The sequence below is a fragment of the Dreissena polymorpha genome, chromosome 5, assembly GCF_020536995.1.
Source record: "Dreissena polymorpha isolate Duluth1 chromosome 5, UMN_Dpol_1.0, whole genome shotgun sequence".
NCBI classification, from domain to species: domain Eukaryota; kingdom Metazoa; phylum Mollusca; class Bivalvia; order Myida; family Dreissenidae; genus Dreissena; species Dreissena polymorpha.
Genome location: NC_068359.1, coordinates 119,131,684 through 119,151,549, shown reverse-complemented (window position 1 = coordinate 119,151,549; position 19,866 = coordinate 119,131,684). Strand labels below are relative to the sequence as shown.

Sequence of the window (19,866 nt, the reverse complement as noted above, 5' to 3'; positions counted from 1 at the left end):
CGAAAAACCACTTGTCTGTTCGGAGAACGCGCGTATTAATATTTCAAATGTGTACGGTTGTTTCGTGTGTGGCCATTGACTCGTATATTTTCATTTAATTTCTATTCTTTTTCATGTGTAATTCTGTTATATATCTATAGATGTATGGTCATTTATATCTAATAATGCGAAATAAGCCAGGAAATCTGGCGCAACATAATTGATTTGCATGAAATGCTGCTAAGAACTGCGCAAAAAAAGGCATTCGCTGTATCATTGATATAACTCTTTATTTTTCATTAACCACAACCACCATCAACGCCGCATATCTCTTTGAAAGATATGTCTTGTTTATTCTACGCGTGTATAACATTGTTTGCCTTTTTTGGATGAAATATGCTGATTGACTGTATTTGCGACTTTTAATGCGTTACATAATATAGATATTATAGATGTTTTTTCTGTACGCAGACACAATAACATATTTTATTAGTAAACATAAAAGCGTAAATGACAGTATCTATAAAGGCAGCCTTGGCTAGCGAACTGGATGAAACTCTAAATGAGAACAAAATAAAGAACCTTAACAAGGCGTCGTTGAGTTCAAAGCTTATACATATCTGCGGCAAGTCCATGAAGTCCTTATCGTAGGAAACACGTAACAAATAGTCGAAGATAAGACCAATATACTGATAATTATACATTTCATTGGGAATTACACAAGACAACACGCGATTTCGTACACCAATATATCCAACATGTTTGGTCGTATTGTGTTTTTCTTTCATGTTATAACATATGCACGTGCAGAATACAGGTGTGTCTGTAATCTTGATGGAGCAAGACAGGTTTTCACAAATGCTGACAATACTTCTTCCGTCCTCGGGTACCTTCCATCAAATGGCTGTCGTCAGTTTGCATATACCATAGACGACACATGGAACGCTATTGTGTTCATGCACCAGGTTTGTTTACCTTTTAAGGCTGCGGAAAACGTAATACGAAATAGTTATACGGAAATATATATAGATTGTTTGTTAATTTATTTCATGAATAAAATTATATTCGTAAACGTTGTTTGAAATATGACTATTTCAACACTAACAACATCCGTATTACTCTTTTAAAACGTGCGCCGATGAAGATAATTAAGCTCAACCTTTTGTGAATTTTATTACAATATGATTTTGTATAGTTCAGCTGAATGGATAGATGTGTGTTGCTTACTTCTTAACAGGTATCAGCATCATAACAAAACTCCATTTCTAGATAAACATCACAAATGTCGTGGTATGTTTCGTTTTCAGATAGGATTCATTAGGTCCAACACAAGCATGATTCAGACCTGTCTTACTGATCCAGTTGACACATGTACGTTCAGCATTATATACACGCGTACAGATTAACCCATTTATGCCTAGCGTCTAGAAAAAATGCATTGGATAACGCCAAATGATGCGGCGTCTATTCAGGGTCTGCGCTGTTTGCTTCAAGGAATTTCTGTAAGAAATATTTTAAATATAGAAATAAATATACTAGACATTCCTTATTTTGAAAATAAATTGATCCAACTTAGAAGGATGGGAGAGTCCACTAGGCATAAATGGGTTCATTTTTAACGAGTAAAAACAATAAATAACGGATTGAATTTGTCAAAAACGCCATAACGCTTTGATTTGTTTTAGAAACAATTTAATACGTAAACATTTCCTGTGTTTGTTACTTAAAGTTACAACAGATACAACAACAGTGTCTACATCCGCGACAATATCTACAACAACGCATAGGGCTACGACAAAAACTACACATTCGCATTCGACTACACATAAAACTACAAGGAGAACTACGCATGCGCCAACTACCACAGCAACGGCTAGAGCTTCGACCATGCCTTCAACTATGTCATCAGTAGCAGTTCCAGAAGGTGTGTACATCGTGTTAACTATTGTTGAGCATTTATTTGTTCCAAATGCTTCCATGCTGTATTGAAGTATTGTCAAGTGCATGCCAATGTTGTTGTCGTCGTATGCTCAGCCATCTCAATTAACCACCCCTTCCTTGATACAATTATGCATTATAACTGACAACCGTAACACGAGTTTTCTATTTGTGATTTGTTTATAGTGTTCAATAATGTGTTTAATTAAATATTATTTTTCGGCACAAAATCTGTCCTTAGAACAAGCTTATCACGTTATTTGTGTAATCGGCTCATTTTTTATTTACACATGTAGAAAAACGTGATGTAAGGTTATTAGTATAAGGTGTATAAGATGAGATGAAAACTCGTAACACTGATTTAGCCGAAATACGCTCAGTGATCTGTTAGAGTATGTTGCTGTTGTTCATTAACCTATTTATGCCTAGTGGACTCTCCCATCCTTCTAAATTGTATCATTTTTTTCCAAAATTAGGGATGTCTAGTATATTTATTTCTATATTTAACACAGAAATTACTTTAAGCAAACAGCGCATACCCTGATGAGACGCAGCATCATGCGGCGTCTCATATGGGTCTTCGCTGTTTGCCAAGGCCTTTTTTCTAGACGCTAGGCATAAATGGGTTATTGTTAATCGAAAGATAATCGATATTTCGCATAACATGGCACTATCCTTATGTTGTGCAGGGTACATTGGACTTTGCCCTGACCGCTTGAAAGGTGTGAACAACGCATTCGGTGGCAATATAGGCCAGTATGGGGTGCATTGTTTGGAACTAGTTCAAGCAGGAACACAATGGCACAACGCACGGAGTCAGTGTACGGTTGCCGGGCACGGAAGTCTGCTCGAGATTCATGATCCTTGGAAGCAGGACTATGTCTTGCGGTTTCTGGCCAACCACACAAATGTTGACTCCATCTGGCTCGGGCTTACAGACAGCGTAAATGAAGGATCTACAGCCGAAGGAAACTGGACTTGGGTAACAGGCATGTGTGCATGTATTAAGCCGCCTTCCAGAAGAAAAAACGTGGCTTAATGGTCAAGGCTTAATGTCCGTAAAGTGTTATCCAAGATTAGCCTGTGCAGTCTGCAAATCTTATCGGGGCCGACAGTATTCGCTGTTATTGAACTTTTTTTCAAACGAAAATCAAGGAACGCCTTAAATTTGCGCCCAAGATTAATGTGGGCCCTTTCCGTACATGTATTAACCCCAGTCATCCCAGAACTAGGCTAGTATTTCATTTTGTTAGCGATTTTTCGCCTATATATCATTGTTGGACCTTTGTGAAAACACGTTAAAACGTTGTCAAAATACTGGTGAGAGTGAGCGCATTGCTTTACCCATTTATGCTTAGTGGACTATGCCATCCTTCTAAATTGAATCAATTTATTTCCAAAATTAGGGATGTCTTGTATATTAAGTTCTATATTTAAAATATTTCTTACAGAAATTCCTTTAAGCAAACAGCGCAGACCCTGATGAGGTCTACGCTGTTTGCCAAGGCCTTTTTTCTAGACGCTAGGCATAAATGGGTCAATTATATAGTTTCACTTTCATTAAGGGTCGTACTTTAATTAGCGTCCTCTTTGCTTAACAGGTGAACCAGTCGCATACACTAACTTTGGTGCCGAATACAATGGCCACTCAAACGTTACCCACAAACTGAACGACTGCGTGATTATGAAGCAGGGTGGAGAATGGACTGATGTGCCGTGCGGAGTGGTATTGCAGTCCGGCACAGGGTTTGGGGAAAGTCATTTCTTCATATGTCAATACAGTAAGTTCATGTTTTACGTCAAAGCAAGATATCCTAATTTATGAATGAAATATTCGAGGAATACGAAATCATTGCATTTAATGTTAGTTATTAGCACATTTTGTATTCGTGCTAGTCTGCAAGGCGAACAGATATATTGAGAGATATTCGAAAATATGCTGAGTTTAACAAATGAAATAAATTACGTTCTTAAATACCTCGATTTACCGAAATTATATCGGACAAGACAATTCATTTGTAAATGAATATCGCTTTTGGAAAACGGGACTTAATGCAGGTGCGTGAAATGTTAATCAGGGACGATAGTTTCCGCCTTAACTGGATTTTTGCTTTCTTGAAATGAAACATACAAAAAACGCGGAATGTGCCGTCTGTGATTAAGTTGTGCTGTCCGTTCGAAACTTTACAGACATGCATTAAACCCAGTTTTTCCAGAACGAGGCTCATATTTTGTAGAATAAACAAAACACACAATACTTGTATTAATAATATTACGTATAAGTATATAAGCATTGCTATACGGATAAGAAAACATAACATGTTTGTGAACTTTTATTTAAGACGTGACTTCGAAGCCTCCAAACATATTCCATGAACAACATGGGCCTCCCCTCGTCATCATCGGATGAAATGTTGAATGAGCGAGGAAGCCTGTGTCGGTGAATGTGCGCGGCATGGAGAGACGATTTGCTGACATTAAATAACGTTGAATAAGTCAACATTATATGCTTAATAAAGCACTAAACAATGTACATTTATTTTAATTGGACAGAGTTTGAGAAACGATTTTCTGTTTCCTTTCATTACTTTTCGAATTCGACAACAAAGTTAAGCAAACATTTGAACATATGATTACTTCTACAGGGATCGTTTAAAATATGACATCATTTATATAAGTTTGGTAAATATAGGATCTGGCACGAGTTGTCATATCATACCATATTTTATAAAACGAGTTAAAGAATTTTGTTAGTAAGCGAGCCTTTGGCGAGCTTACTAACGAATTTCCTGGACGAGTTTAATAAAATATGGTATGATATGACAACGAGTGTCAGATCTTTTTATCAAATGCTTTTAAATGAGCAAATTTAATAAATATTTACGCAAACATAATGATAAATCTCGATTATTGTTTACTTTTCCTAACATCATTTGGAATGCCTCGGCTTTTACAAAGCAAAAAGACAAAATGCGATTGGTCAAAAACGAAAACTAATCCAATGAAAACGCTTAAAAATGTTGTATTACACATTTGTACTATAAAAACATATGTAATGGTTGTATAACATTGGAAACTGGGTATAGCATGTGATAATTGTATTTACGAAAATATCCTTATAGCCACATAATCATCTCATGTTAAAAACAATCGTCTTGTCGGAAGAGAATTAGTTTAGAATGCGTTGATAATAAAACCGTACAGGCGTATGAAATTTTAGCCCGTATTTTAAAGTCCTTACAGAAAATTTAAGAAAATTCCTTAAATTCATAGAATCCCTATAAGGTGCCTCAGATAAGACTTTGCAGTCCGCCTAAACTGGATTTGCTAAGAAGAGATTTCCTTTCAAAGAAAAAAAACATTAAAGCGGCAAGTGTCGTACATGATTAGTCCGTGAAGGCTGCAAAGGCTAATTTGGAAAGACACTTTACGAACTTGCATTAAGCACCGTATTCCTCGCGCGAGTCTTCAATATTAATCAAATAACAACAACGCATCAAATTTTGTTTTATGTTTTATTAAGATACAAAAATAACAATTGCACATTTTAGTATGGTTTATAAGATACAATAAAAACGATATTAAGAAATAAACAATATTAAATGCATGTGTTATGATAAGGCACTCGGTGTCCATTTGCAGGCAAGAGTGACACGTTTTGAAAGCTTTCGAGAATATAAAAGCTCCAAGTCGATCTTATGATCAAAAGGCTTTTTAACAAATCATCATTAAAGATTGATTGCGACAGTATTATATATTGAACCCAGTTGCCTAACATTTTAATATAAAGTTGTATGCATTATTTTGTGAATGCAAGCGTGTTTTTATAAATATAAAAAGTGTCAAGGCTTTTTTTCTGACAAATTATGAAATATTTCATCTTCAAAATATGTATACATTATGTCGAGATACATATTTCTTTAAATATGTATACGTTCTGAGATACATCATAAACTATGTACACAGATAAGCTGTGACCGTGGTTGCTGACAATCATAATTTAAACAGGATGACAAATGTAGGTATTACAAAGCCTATATTAAATATATGTTGACAGAAGGCATAATCGAGGTATTCATCAATAATGTTGAATTAGAATATGGAAACGGACAATATTCATTTCTTCAACACACAACTAAAGTATTCATGATATATTCCAGGGCCCTCGTTTGGCCGTTTTTCGTTTCGGCCCCAATCCCCCCTTAAAATAGTATACTTTTTCCCCTATTTCAGCTAAAAATTCCCCCTTCCAAATTATTTTTTTTAATTTTATACCTATGTTGCCAGATGGTATAGTGCTATTAACATTAATTGAATGTACATTTATGTAAATTACATTAAAATATAGCAATTTTAAGTGTTGAATGGTTGCTGAAAAGATATTCTAAACTTCCCAAAACGACGCGAAGACTCCCCCCCCCCCCCCCCTCTAAGGGCCCTGGCCCCAATCCCCCAAAGTGTAGCAATTCATTAAACACTATTGTCCGTATTTTATTATTGCCGTTCAGATGTGTATAGACGAGTTCCACATTCATATCTGTCGTACAAAATCGCGTTAGCTGGTCTGCACCTTCGCTGGCCGCATACGGCGTACGAGCCATTCTCGCATGACGCTGCTCAATTTTAGTAAATACAATGATGCACGCCAAGCAGATTGGTTCTTGTCCGTATAAAGTCTGATATATCAAAAAAGAAGTGCGATGTAGAGTCACTTGTGGGTCCGTATGCCCGAGTTACTTTCATTTTGCTACTGCCACGTCTTTCGATCGTGCGCCCAACACCTGCTTCGTAAGCTCCTCGAATGCCTGAAAAACATATGGTGTTATTAGATGATACGCACTCTTAGAAAAAGGGTCTTGATACATTTGCCGTAAAGCGTCGTCCCAGATAAGAACGTGCAGTCCAGGGTCCAGTACAGGCTAATCAGGGACGACATTTCCCGCCGTAACTGGATATTCGTCAACAGAGACTTCGTTCAAACGAAAAATTCCATAAAAGCGGAAAGCGTCGTCCTTAATTGACCGGTGCGGATTGCCTAGACGTATCTTGAATGCCACTTAACGCAAATGCCTTATCACGGTTTTTACATAACGAGGCTGATGTCATAATATAATTCCTCAAAAAGAATACATTAAATATAAACTATATGTATAGCCTTTACTAAGAGTGTGGTAGCTGATGATAATACCTTTTTAATACTGTGTTATCTCTTAAGCTTTTCAACATTATGTGTCAAATTCCATCAATAAAGATGCCTTAAGTGAATAGACTTACACGTTGGGTCCGAAAGATTCTGTAATAATACATTTAAGTGCTCCAACAAGAATCGACCCGATGCAAGTGGTAACCAAATACTATATTATTTCTGTATAATTGAGCCGTGCTCTGTGGAAAGGGGGCATGTGCGTACAGTGTCGTCCCAGATTAGCCTGTGTAATTCGCACAGGCTAATTAGGGACGACACTAACCGCCTAAACTGGATTTTTGCAAAGAAGATACTTTCTTTGAAAAGAAAATATCATAAAAGCAGAAAGTGTCGTCCCTGATTAGCCTGTTTGGACTGCACAGGCTAATCTGAGACTACATTTTAAACACATGCATTAAACCCCCTTTTCGCAGAGGACGGCAAATATCAAAGTCTTCTCCTGGGATAAAAAGTTCTTTGTTTAATGTTTGCGAACGGGTGATGATTATAAATATTTACATATTATGATTCCCGTTTAAGATTAAACTAACCATGCTAACATTGTGTTGTTGTATACACGGAATATTAGTAGATATTTTTAACAAATGATACGAAAACTTAAGATTTCTCAAGATATTAAACATATTTAAAGACAGACAATACAATATACCAGAGGAAAGTTATGTTTTGTATACAGAAGACGCAAACTTACGTCTATCTCCGCTAACACCGATGGGTCGATTTCACGCCTCGGCGATGACAAAGTGGATGACAACGTCGTTCTGCTTCCGCTACGATTATACGGTCCCAAAGGAGATGGGGATTCCGAACCGTTATTTTTAGCTTGCGATGACGTCAGAGGTAAATCTAGATTGAGTTTAAGATCGGCGAGCGGACGCGTGAGGTCCGTAACACTTTCTTGTAGGAAGTCTTCTGAAGTGTTATCACTTTCTGATTCCTGATCACCACAACTGTCTACGTCACCGTTTTGTGTGGAGCTAAGATTGGGTAAACTTCCGTTCACAGAATGCTTCGATGTGGAAGATTGTTTCCGTTTCACTGAGAAAGTTTTTGCCGTCCATTTATGTACCGCTGATTTCAATGTTTTCGAACGGACACCGTCATCTTCGTCACTATCGTGTGTACGTTCTGACGTCATGAGCTGTGACGTCATATTCCCTGAATAGTTGCTCTTTTTGTTCTGATTCACGTCCGTGAATTTCGTTTCACTTTCCACCTGACTTAGATCAGTGTCTATCTTGTGTAGTTTTTCATTTAATTCCTTCAGTTGATCTTGAAGAAACACGTTGTTTTTATTCTCGTCCAACTTTTTGGTCTTTCCGAAGCTGAATATGCTGCGTTTGGCGCTTGAAGGCTTCTCTATCTGCTTTGACAAGGTATCCACCTGAAAATCGACATTGTAATTTAGTCTGTTAAAAATTACAACAAAGTGGAAAATAATGTTTATTTTATGTATGATCAGTTGTTGACAACTGTAAGACTTAAAGAGTTCTGATTATATCTTTGTAAAAACAAAAAACAATATAGCATCAAAATAAGGTCGGACATTTATTTACTGCCACAAGACACTGAAAAAACTGATTTACGGTGACTCTAGCTTCATTAATCATTATTTGTTTGAGGCGGTTGTGTCGTGTGCTGAGGAGACTATTGCTTATTTGACGTAAATAAAAGACAAGCGGGTATATTCACGATTCCTATATAATATTGTTTTATTTAAAGAAATAATATTAGCCGCGTGATGAGAAAATTGGTAAAATTCCATATTTGGCTAATGTTGATCAAGACAAGGAGCTACGCTGGTCGAATATGGCATGAGATCCATTATCGCATGACGCAGGTCATATATGCATGCATTTATAGTGCAATACATACAACAATAACATGATTTAAGACGCATCATTTGTGTTAATAAATCCTACACACAACTCCGACATTTTATACAAATTCTAGACTTTTAGGTTACTTTTTATTTACGGAAAACACGGTTAATTTAGGTTAATTGTCTGTTTTCTGTATGATAACGCGTTTGATAGTCACTGAAAAAGTGTGCATTCATATCTCACCAACTTTGTATCACAAGAAAAACACTATTTGTATTTTTAAGCGTTGTTTTTTTTCAATTTATTCGAATATATAAGTGATGCCAACTTGTAATAGCGTTCCAAACTATTGGGCTGTAAACAGTAAAAACAATTTTCAACTCACTTAAATGATCCTTTATTTACTAAACTTGTTGAAAATTCATGTACATACAGTATTTTCGATATTCCTCCATCACTAAATGGCAATACCCTTACCTTAAGCTGTGTCGACATTCGACGTTGACGAAGTCGTGTAACGTCGCTTGTCCGTTGGTCGTCCGTAAGCATGTCGGGTGTGCTAGCTCTGTCGGGGGATTCCGGCGCTCCTCGGCCTTGTTTCTGGAATTACGAAATATTTATTTTAACTATTAAAATCTGAAGAGTAATAACGAGTAATTTATACCATTCACAAGGGTTATTTCACGATTTAAATATCCCCAAAACATCAAAATGTGATCTTTGATACAAATATTAAAGATACTTTTACAAGATCAATACTCATTTTGTGTTGATATATTGTTATCATCAAAAGGATGATGATGGCGATGATAATGGACTTAAAGCAATGATTATTATGATTTTGCATAATGCACGTGCGTAACGTGTCGTACCAGATAAGCCTGTGCAGTCCGCAAACGCTAATAAGGGACTAAACGTGCCGCTAAATTTGAATTATTTGTTTGAAGAAGATTTTCTCTTAACGAAAATCGAGTTAAGGCGGAACATGTCATCCTTGATTAACCTGTGTGGACTGCGCAAGTTAAGCAGGGATGACACTTTACGCTAATGCATGAAGCCAGGTATAACGAGAACTACACCCCCACCCACACACTCCACAGCCTCCCACTAACCCTGAGCCGCTCGGCCTGTTTGCGCTCAAGCTCGTATTTCTGCCTAAGCACTTCCTCCAGAAGTTTCTGCTTCACCTGCTTCCTCCGCTCGTCCACTTCATCCTCTCTGACTCCCTCGCAGTCTGCAATAGTTGGGCAAAATGTATTTTGCTTGGTTCCATTCGACCTTCTAATTTTCACATTTGACTTTATGCTCGCGAATAAGCCGCGATAACATTCAACACTGTCCCTTATAACACAAAGATATTTTTAGTTGTATGTGCTTATAGTTACAATGCATATGTCCTTTCATTTTTCAAATGCTTTAACACTGAACAACTTACAAAAAACTGCAAAAACATTGGGCTATAGTAGCGACCTAACTAGGTTCCCCTCATAACCTCACCTGCGCATGCGCCAGTAGGACTGTCAGGTCCGCCCACCGGTACCCGGCTAGATGGCTGTTTGGTGGCCTCGCCAAGGCACGCTTCCCATTCCTCCATCTCCTCGCGGGTCTCCAGGGAAAGCTGCAGGGGCGTGAAGTGCTGAAATACAAGACACTGAAGTGAGATGTTGAAATAAAAGACACGAAAGTGAAGGGCTTGAATAAAAAACAACGACTCTAGTTTCAACCGTTATCATTTTAGCTAGATTGAATCGAAGCCTTAGGCTCATTGAAACGCTCTCGAGTCCGTTTCCTAGATCTAAAGTACGCTCCCATAATTAAGATTATAACCGTGACCTCCCGGAAGCTAGGCGGTCACCACATACTTCAAAAGGAAATAGGTACCGAAATAGAAAATAAGGGATAAAAAACTGTAACAGCATCACGTTCAACTGTCGATAAAATTCCATAGAGACTATCTCCTCTAACAATTTCATTGAAAGGTAAAGGGTAGTCAAGTGCTGTAATCCATACCCCAGACTCCATTATTTCTGAAATAAATTAATACAGCTCCGAACTAAATATAGTATCGATGACTTTTCGATGAAAAGCTGGAAAAAAAATACAAGGATGATGATGGAAATGTGGATAAAATTCCGATCTAATCATCCCCTCGTTGTTTTTACACACTGATACAGCGCTTTTAAATGTTTGATGGGGATACAGCAACTTCATTTTATAAACGAAACATGTCTATATTTGAAAAACAATCACATACAATGAACAAAAGTTATACCGTTCCAACAGAAAATTGTATCTCCTATGCGTCGAATAAGAATTGATCTAGAATTTTAGTAATGTATAATAAAATCAGCTAAAAATGTTTGCGACGATAAAGTACACAAGTTCCCCCTCATACAACATTGAAGGAAAAAACACACTATATTGCCATAGTAACCATAACTTTTTTTGTACATAACAGTCAACATCAAACTTGTATGGATGTGAGGACAACAAACATTTTACAAAGAACATTTAAATGAAAAAAGGCGATCTGAATCGATTACTAACTTTGTAAAAAATAATATTAAAGGGAAGTAACCAAACTTGACTTGGCAGTAAAATCAGTCAGAGTTACCGATCTTACCTCATGGGACAGCTGTAAAACGAATCTCTTGCCCCGGAACTTGTCGACAAGTGATGTCACGCTGTAACCATTCAGATTGAGCACATCCACTGTGACGTCATCTGTTGACGTCAGATAACAGAACAAGGTTCCCTCGTGAAGTACGAACCAATACCTGCATGAAAAAAGTGTAACAATCTTAAGACTCTGACGGATAAATGTAGATGGACTTCATGGACGTCAGTTACTTCTCGGGAATCTGGCTTTACAAAACACACGATATATTGGTAACTCGGCAAATGAGATTCCCGGGACTGCAATACGCATCATAAAGTTGCTCATGCTGTTACCTTTAACTAGATCTTTTTTTTCAATGCTATACACACAAAGAATAACGACCTTAAACTTCCAGCGCAAAATGTTGCTTTTTATCTTCAATCGTACACACGTACGCTAAATTGTGCTTACATGGCAAAATGTGATGTCTCTTCACTGCATTTTTTAGATTTCAGCTAATTTTACTTTCATTTTAAGACGATGACGTAAAGGGTCTGTTGAACTGACTGGTAACATGTCTTCTGCACGTCGTCCTCAGATCGTATGTTAAAATGTATTGATGGAATTTTTATCATATTTAACCCATTCATGCCTAGCGTCTAGAAAAGAAGACCTTGACAAACAGCGTAGACCCAGATGAGACGCCGCATGATGCGGCGTCTCATCAGGGTCTGCGCCGTTTTCTTCAAGGAATTTCTGTAAGAAATAGTCTTAATATAGAAATAAATATACTAGACATCCCTAATTTTGGAAATTAATTGATCCAATTTAGAAGGATGGGAGAGTCCACTGGGCATAAATGGGTTAAGTTTTAAAGCGCCTTATGGTTGTCGATGGTATTGTGTTATCATACAAATTGTTCCTCCTCTCGAGGTGATGATTGTGTATATGCATTTGTTATCAAAAGCCAGCTGTTGTGTCTCATACGCACGCAGTTTTGTTGCACATGACTTGGACGTAAAAGTATGTGTTTGTTGTTGCAAATGTAGGAAAATAAACAAGTTTGCGTTTATGTGGATATTACTCACCACAATTTCACAAAAATGTGTTGTTGTATTTTCAATTCCATTCCTTCTTTAAATCATTCATACAATACTATTTCGTGCATGTAATACCAAAGAGAAAAATGCTCTTCATTAGATACAAGTTTTACTCAATCAAAGAAAATTGAAAAACAGATTGCCAAGATTCAAATGAGTTCGAAGAAAACCAATTGTCGAAACTTTACCTGGCGATCTAGTACTTTGAAACATATGACCCACACGTTAACTCGACCTTGGTATTATCCAGATAAAAATGCGACCAAATGATGAGATAAATGAGGCATCTCTACATGCGACAAAGTTTTTCTATGATTTGACCTGGTAACCTAGTGTTAAAGAGTAATAGTATGCACGTGACCCAAATTCAAATTCAACCTCATATTTAAATATGTACATTCTGACCAAAGTTGATTATATTTGCGTCATCATTGTTAATGGTAATTAGAATTTTCTATGGTTACTATGGTAACTTAGTTTTAGATGCAAGTGATCCAGATTACAACTGTGCCTAGATATTTTCAAGATGAACATTCTGACCAAGTTTCATCAAGAAGGAGTCATGCATATTGCCTGAACATTCTGATCAAGTTTCATCAAGAAGGGGTCATGCATATAGCCTGAACATTCTGATCAAGTTTCATCAAGAAGGAGTCATGCATATAGCCTGAACATTCTGACCAAGTTTCATCAAGATGGAGTCATGCATATAGCCTGAACATTCTGACCAAGTTTCATCAAGAAGTAGTCATGCATATAGCCTAAAGATTCTGACCAAGTTTCATCAAGAAGTAGTCATGCATATAGCCTGAACATTCTGACCAAGTTTCATCAACAAGGAGTCATGTATATAGCCTGAACATTCTGACCAAGTTTCATCAAGAAGGGGTCATGCATATAGCCTGAACATTCTGACCAAGTTTCATCAAGAAGGGGTCATGCATATAGCCTGAACATTCTGACCAAGTTTCATCAAGAAGGAGTCATGCATATAGCCTGAACATTCTGACCAAGTTTCATCAAGAAGGGGTCATGCATATAGCCTGTTCAGGGATAGGGATTAAGGTTTTCCTTAAAATCGACCTTGTGACCATTGTTTTTGGATTCCACACTTGAAATGATCTTATATATCTTTAAAATTAACATTCTGACAAATTTTAATTGAGATTGAGTCAAAAATGTGGCAGCCAGTGCAATAATGAGCCAACGGTTGACGATAGAAGTCGCTCGACGCGCGGCGACGGGCGACCGACACAGGATAATCAAAAAAGCTATTCATGATCACGGTGTGCTCAGGTGACCTCAAAACACTATCGTTGAACCCTCGCATTATATGATGATATATTGCAATCGCTTAAAAAATATATTTGCAATATAACATTATCTACAATATTTACACTTCAAGTTATTAATGAGTATATTAATATAATATTTTCCTCATCTTAGCCATCAAGCAGCAACAGTTAATAATGACACGTGCTTGAAGCCTAATTCTCAATGGTAACACTTATGACTACATAAAAATATTAATTGTTACATCGCTGTGTCCGAAAAATACAAGACTTCTACAAGAAAACCTATATAACCAATTATGTCCAATAACATGCAACTCTTTATATACCAAGGGAGAAGAACACTATAAGACTTTGTCTTCCGTTCAAATCCTTTTCAAACTTGAATATATGTTTAATGTTGTATGATATTGTATGTATAAATGATATTTATTTGTTTGAATAAAATATGTTTAAACTAAGAAAATGAGTGGTTTTACACCATGGAAATGCATGTTAATTCAGTTTCACAGATGCCTTATACATTATTGCACCAAGTAATAAAAAAGGATAAACATAATGTGAAAAAAGAACAGGGAAGATTCTTGTATGCACATCTACGATATTGTATATACAAAATTCAATACAGTAATCCCGATATACGTCATTCATAAATACTTAGTTTTCGCCATGTCTTCTAGATCATGCGAGCTATACGTATTTAATCAGGCCAATATTTTACACATCATCGATTTCATTTGCAACATTTTAATGCGAAGCTTATTCAAAATCGACGTATTGGGTATCTCTACAAGTTAAGTAATGAGTGTAAGTTTTAAAAGATATTCAAATTATGATAAATGCAAACATCATTAATAATCGTATTTACAAAATTCATGCTTCGATAAAGAATAACAAAGTTAAAAATAAAAATGTGTTATTTGTTGAAATTGTGACCACAGAGCTATATGTATAAAAAATTGAGAACACAAAATTAGTTCAAATTTCACAGAAGCTTTGAACACCTAAACCACCTAGACCACCTAAACCACAAACACAAGATTTTTCGTCCCGAGTAAACAAACTAATCTGAAATCGACACTAAACCACAAACCTAGAGTAAACGTCCCCCGTAATTAAACTTTTCTGAATTCGATAATAAACCACAAACATAGAGTTTTCGCCCCGAATAAATAAACTTAAATGAATTCGACACTTAACTTGTGTTTTGATTATCCCGCAATATTCTCTTTTTTTATTTTCCATTTAAAATGGCTGATAAACATCAAATGATGTCATTAAAACATAAAACAAGACCTCACAATACGTTTGCTGTTTTAAGCACGGTTGTAAGTTTAAGTAACTTTATAAAGCATGATGTATTTTCGTTAATTCATTTCAAGCGTGATGGTGTGATAATATATATATATATATATATATATATATAGTGAACTTTATCAGCTGAACGAATCACACACGTTTCCTCAATAATCAAATGAAATAAATTGAGAGGCAAACTTATCGGAGCTTCACAATTTCACTTATGACATAACATATTGTTTACAAATGGAAGCTGACAGAAAGGAGGATCATAATTGAGTAGTTTTGTTAAGTCGATACGCATGTATATTTCAAGTGAAATCACCCAGTGTGACACGCCTGAACACGTAAATGTATACGATATGTATACTAAAGTTGGTGCATGATTGTTACTAGCATGCACAAATCTATCCAAAAATGTAAATTGAGCCCCGCATAATCATGTGGAATTAAGTTGCTGATATTATCATGTGACTTCTTTGTATACGGATTTATGTTTGTCTAATAAGTTTATAACACAAAAGTTAGCAAAATTAGTTAGTTATTGAAACGCCTACAACTTATTATTATAACAATTTACAGTAAAAACTTAGCAAGAGTAGTATATTTTTTTATTTGATAAGAACAAAATGCGCTTAGCAATAAAAAATATTCTCTAACCTCATCCATTGCATACTGACGCCTTTTCTTTCCACGTATCCGGCAAGAGTCTGTTTGGCAACAAGCTCCTTGGTGGGGATCCGTTTCACCACAAGCGGCTTGTGGCGCTTACGTAACGTCGGCGACGCTGTCGGTGACGCTGTTCCGTTGACGTCACCCTCTGTCGACATGGCGTCAGAATGAACGTTAAAAGACCGAGCCCTTCGAACCTCTCGACTCTGAAAAGAGACAAAAAGTTTGACATATAGGAAATACTGGTTATTTACATCTGTAAACGTATAAGTTTGACTGATACGTGTGATTTGAATGTTTGAGTCATTAGACTTATCAGTTAAGGTTCTAATTGCAGTTATTGAATTATAAATAATTTAAAGCTATACATTAAAGTTGCATGTGTATAAGAACAATTTATGTATTTAGTTATAAGTTAAGGCTATAGCTTGTACGTGTTCATTATTGTTTCATTTGTTTGACATCATCGATTGTTGAGTGTAAACCCACATCGACGCATCTTAATAATTATAAACGACAACACGTGTGTGCAATGAATTTGGAAAAATAAAATTGATGATGATGTGCAAATTATATTAAATGCGATGTGTAATGGTGATTCACTGCGAGTATTTATTACTTATGCATAATATTAAACTACCGTTACCAGTAGGGAAGTTTCAGTTGCCTGTTGTTAATTCTATTTGCACGCACGAAAGCCCTGAACTGTGCAAAGTTAACAGCGTTAATTGTTATGTGTCATTAAACTAAAAAGGCATTTCATAAACGGTTTGAGAAGTGTCGAAAACGGTCATTAATATAATCTTTATTTGGTTATAAAACCCATCTTGCGGCAATATCTTCGATCACAGAAAAAGAAACATTTTAACAGCTCACCTAAATGACTAGGTCAAATAGTATAGATATCAACCAAAAACAAAGTACATGTATCGAGCAGCTTCAGACGGTTCGAGTTTCAACGTTAAACGGTTATGACAGGATGACACGGTTATATCAATAGGCTGCAGTATCCGTTATAAAGAAGTGTACACTTGTCATGGGACTAGTGTTCGACACCTTTTAATGCAAACCGCTGCGTATGAACTTTGAAGTCCGACAAACTATTGTTCTTGTTTCAATTGTCATATGACTAGTGTAAGTCTCTTTAAAGGCAATCCGCTCTTTACGAAATTTGAAGTCCGACAAATTATTGTTCTTGCTTTAACAGTCTAAGTTACTTGTCAATAGGAGAGATCAGTGGTTATTGTCTTGTTAGCGATCAAAATACATGCAAGTTATGTATGAAAGACGACGCAATAGCTCACAGTAAAATTTACCCATTTAAGCCTTGTGTACTCTTCCATCCTTCTATATTGGATCAATTTATTTTAAAAACAAAATGGGATGTCTAGTATAAATATTTCTATTTTTAGAATATTTCTCACAGAAATTCCTTAAAGCAAACAGCGTAGACCCTGATGAGACGCCGCATTATGCGGCGTCTTATCTGGGTCTACGCTGTTTGCCTAGGCCTGTTTTGTAAACGCTCGGCATAAATGGGTTGAGGTGACGTATTTATTGTTAAGTATACAAAGTAATATATTTGTATGTAATTATTGATTTTCCTTTACGAATTCACGAAGTCCCTATGGATTGCGTTAATGTGTCAACTTTTAAAATCCATTATGAACTGTATGCAGCAGTGAGAGAGTAGACGTTAAAAGTACAGAAAACAGGGTTCCGAAATACGCATTGCATCTATTAATTATGTCGAAGGCATATTGAATCACTCACGTAAGTATGTACTGTTAAATACTCGACCAGAGTACTTGCAGGTGAATTGCAACATTTTTTTTACGTATTAACGTATTAATTTTAAAAGACACGCTCTTAACTTATAAATCTGATAATATTTTAGATGGTTAAATGGTTATGAACTTAATATTACTTTATTGATCTTAAATGACTTTTTTGTACAAATAAATTCCTCTTTGTACATATAACATGGTTATTCGCATTTTCCAGTCAGATTTAAATATACGTTACAGCATCTTGTCCGCGAATACGCTCGAGTGTTCACGTTATGTAGTGATGCTGAAAGATGATAGCTGTTAAAGTCGAGTTTCTCGAGATATAATCCCTTATTTAGTATTTATAACGTCATTTTAAGCACATTCAGTTGTGGGATACTTTTAACAAAACCACGTGCATAAAATTTCGTCCCAGATTAGCCTGCACGGTCCGCACAGGCTAAGTAAGTACGGCACTTTCTGCTTCCATGGAATTGTGTCATTTAAGGAAGTATTTTGATTAAGATCAACGATTAGCCTGTGCAGAATGGACAGGCTAATATGCGAGGCTCTTTATTTTGTATCATATCTCTTATGTGTTACTTTGCTCATGTGCAGCTTGTCGCTTTGCTTTTTTCGTACAATGCCAACTTTGATAAGGAAACAAATTAACATGGTAAGATAAATGAAGAAAACTGATATTTTTACATTTAATCTAAAGTTTCAGCAGGTGATATGTCACGTGACGTACTCAGCGTGAGGCTATTAACGTTTGGTGGAGAGCTAATTGGTCTGAACTGGCCGCACTATGAACCCGGTTCATGTCCGACCATGATGAATTTAGTGTTACTGTCGACCAAATCTACTGTTGTTTCGATGACTGCTTGGTGAATACAGTGTTGCTTTTACCTTTTCTTTGGTGTTGATGGCGTTTTCATTGTAGAGCTGGGTTCGTATTCACCAATCAATACATACGCAAAAATTATAGACTTACAACAAAGAGAAATATGTTTAGAGTTTTAATATATCGTCGCTGTCGTTCTCAAACCTCGTAGCTACAAAATGCCAACTTTTCAGGAGATAGAAAAAACCGTCTCATTTTTTTATAGGAAACCTCGTAGTTGCAAATAAAAAAAAATATAAAAACGTTTTTGTCAAATTTGTCCAAACGAAACGACGTACCTATAGGTGAAATGGCGTCGCTACGACTTTTCGCCGGGAAAAAAGCCAACAATCATTCCGCAACATTTCGTCACGTCACGTGACTTTTTCAAGGGCTCTGATTGGCGTAGAGCTACGAGATATAGCACAAAACACGCGCCAGACTTCATATATTCGGAAAAGACGAAAGAAATATTTTGAAAATTTTGGAGCTACGAGGTTTGAGAACGACAGCGACGATATACTAGATAAATATGTTGCTTACGTCACACAACTTTCATTTCTAAATGAATAATTATTGTGTGGTCATACGTGCCATAAAAACATAAGTTCATATTCACCCATATTCATCCTGCCGATTCGATATGGATGCTTATATAATTAAATTTTGTGTTTATACATTTATATTACAAATACGTAATTGATGCATGATTATGTTGCTAGATTAATATTAACCCATTTAGCCTAGCGTCTAGAAAAAGGCCTTGGCAAACAGCGTAGACCCAGATGAGACGCCGCATGATGCGGCGTCTCATCAGTGTCTGCGCTGTTTGCTTAAAGGAATTTCTGTAAGAAATATTCTAAATATAGAAGTAAATATACTAGACATCCCTAATTTTGGAAATAAATTGATCCAATTTAGAAGGATGGGAAGTCTACTAGGCATAAATGGGTTAATATAAATAAATGTGTAGAACATATCTAACTTTTCAATTGAAAAAAAAATGTGTCAAATAACAAGATCACACCAATGAAATGTAAAACTATCTTGACACCTTAGAAGATGTACATGTTGTATGGGCATAAAGAAAGGATTTAAGACCCCATGTCGCGTCTCATTTCAGTCTCCCTATACTTGATAAACATCTCTATTATCTGGCTGTCCTTTAAATCTTATAAGCAGATTTTACATACAAAAAGATGCTTAAAACATGCAACTCCTTTTATTTATCTCATGTATATGTAGTGGTTATTTTAACATAAAATAACAAGCATTATTTGTTATTGATCAAAGTCTTGCGAAAATA

At 36.2% G+C, this 19,866-nt stretch overlaps 3 protein-coding genes across 9 annotated transcripts in view; 2 read left to right on the top strand and 1 right to left on the bottom strand.

Annotated features, from left to right (window-relative positions):
• LOC127881065 (salivary glue protein Sgs-3-like) overlaps positions 1-19,866 on the top strand; it is a 194,750-nt gene that overhangs the window by 112,131 nt on the left and 62,753 nt on the right. The gene's annotated exons all lie outside the window — the stretch shown is intronic.
• On the top strand, positions 637-4,448 carry LOC127881063 (aggrecan core protein-like). Its single transcript, XM_052428675.1, has 6 exons — positions 637-944; positions 1,287-1,350; positions 1,709-1,903; positions 2,607-2,906; positions 3,519-3,698; positions 4,260-4,448. Exons 1-6 carry the CDS (start codon positions 738-740, stop codon positions 4,325-4,327), a joined length of 1,014 nt encoding a protein of 337 aa, XP_052284635.1. The 5' UTR covers positions 637-737; the 3' UTR covers positions 4,328-4,448.
• The window catches only part of LOC127881060 (kinesin-related protein 1-like), a 57,305-nt gene continuing 43,761 nt past the window's right edge, over positions 6,323-19,866 (bottom strand). For all 7 annotated transcript variants that reach the window (XM_052428663.1, XM_052428669.1, XM_052428667.1 and 4 more), the window contains 7 exons: positions 15,897-16,114; positions 11,570-11,723; positions 10,444-10,582; positions 10,059-10,180; positions 9,424-9,546; positions 7,815-8,507; positions 6,323-6,722 (listed from right to left, as the gene is read on the bottom strand). In XM_052428663.1, the coding sequence (XP_052284623.1) occupies positions 6,657-6,722; positions 7,815-8,507; positions 9,424-9,546; positions 10,059-10,180; positions 10,444-10,582; positions 11,570-11,723; positions 15,897-16,114 (1,515 nt within the window). In that variant the 3' untranslated portion in view covers positions 6,323-6,656. The remainder of the gene's footprint in view (positions 6,723-7,814; positions 8,508-9,423; positions 9,547-10,058; positions 10,181-10,443; positions 10,583-11,569; positions 11,724-15,896; positions 16,115-19,866) is intronic.

What these genes read in the sequence shown, in the direction of transcription:
- LOC127881063 (XM_052428675.1), top strand. Translation starts at nt 738, where the DNA reads ATGTTTGGTCGTATTGTGTTTTTCTTTCATGTTATAACATATGCACGT. An exon ending in TACTGATCCAGTTGACACAT is followed by an intron (nt 1,351 to 1,708) that starts GTACGTTCAGCA and finishes TGTTACTTAAAG; the next exon opens with TTACAACAGATACAACAACA. An exon ending in TTTCTTCATATGTCAATACA is followed by an intron (nt 3,699 to 4,259) that starts GTAAGTTCATGT and finishes CTTTTATTTAAG; the next exon opens with ACGTGACTTCGAAGCCTCCA.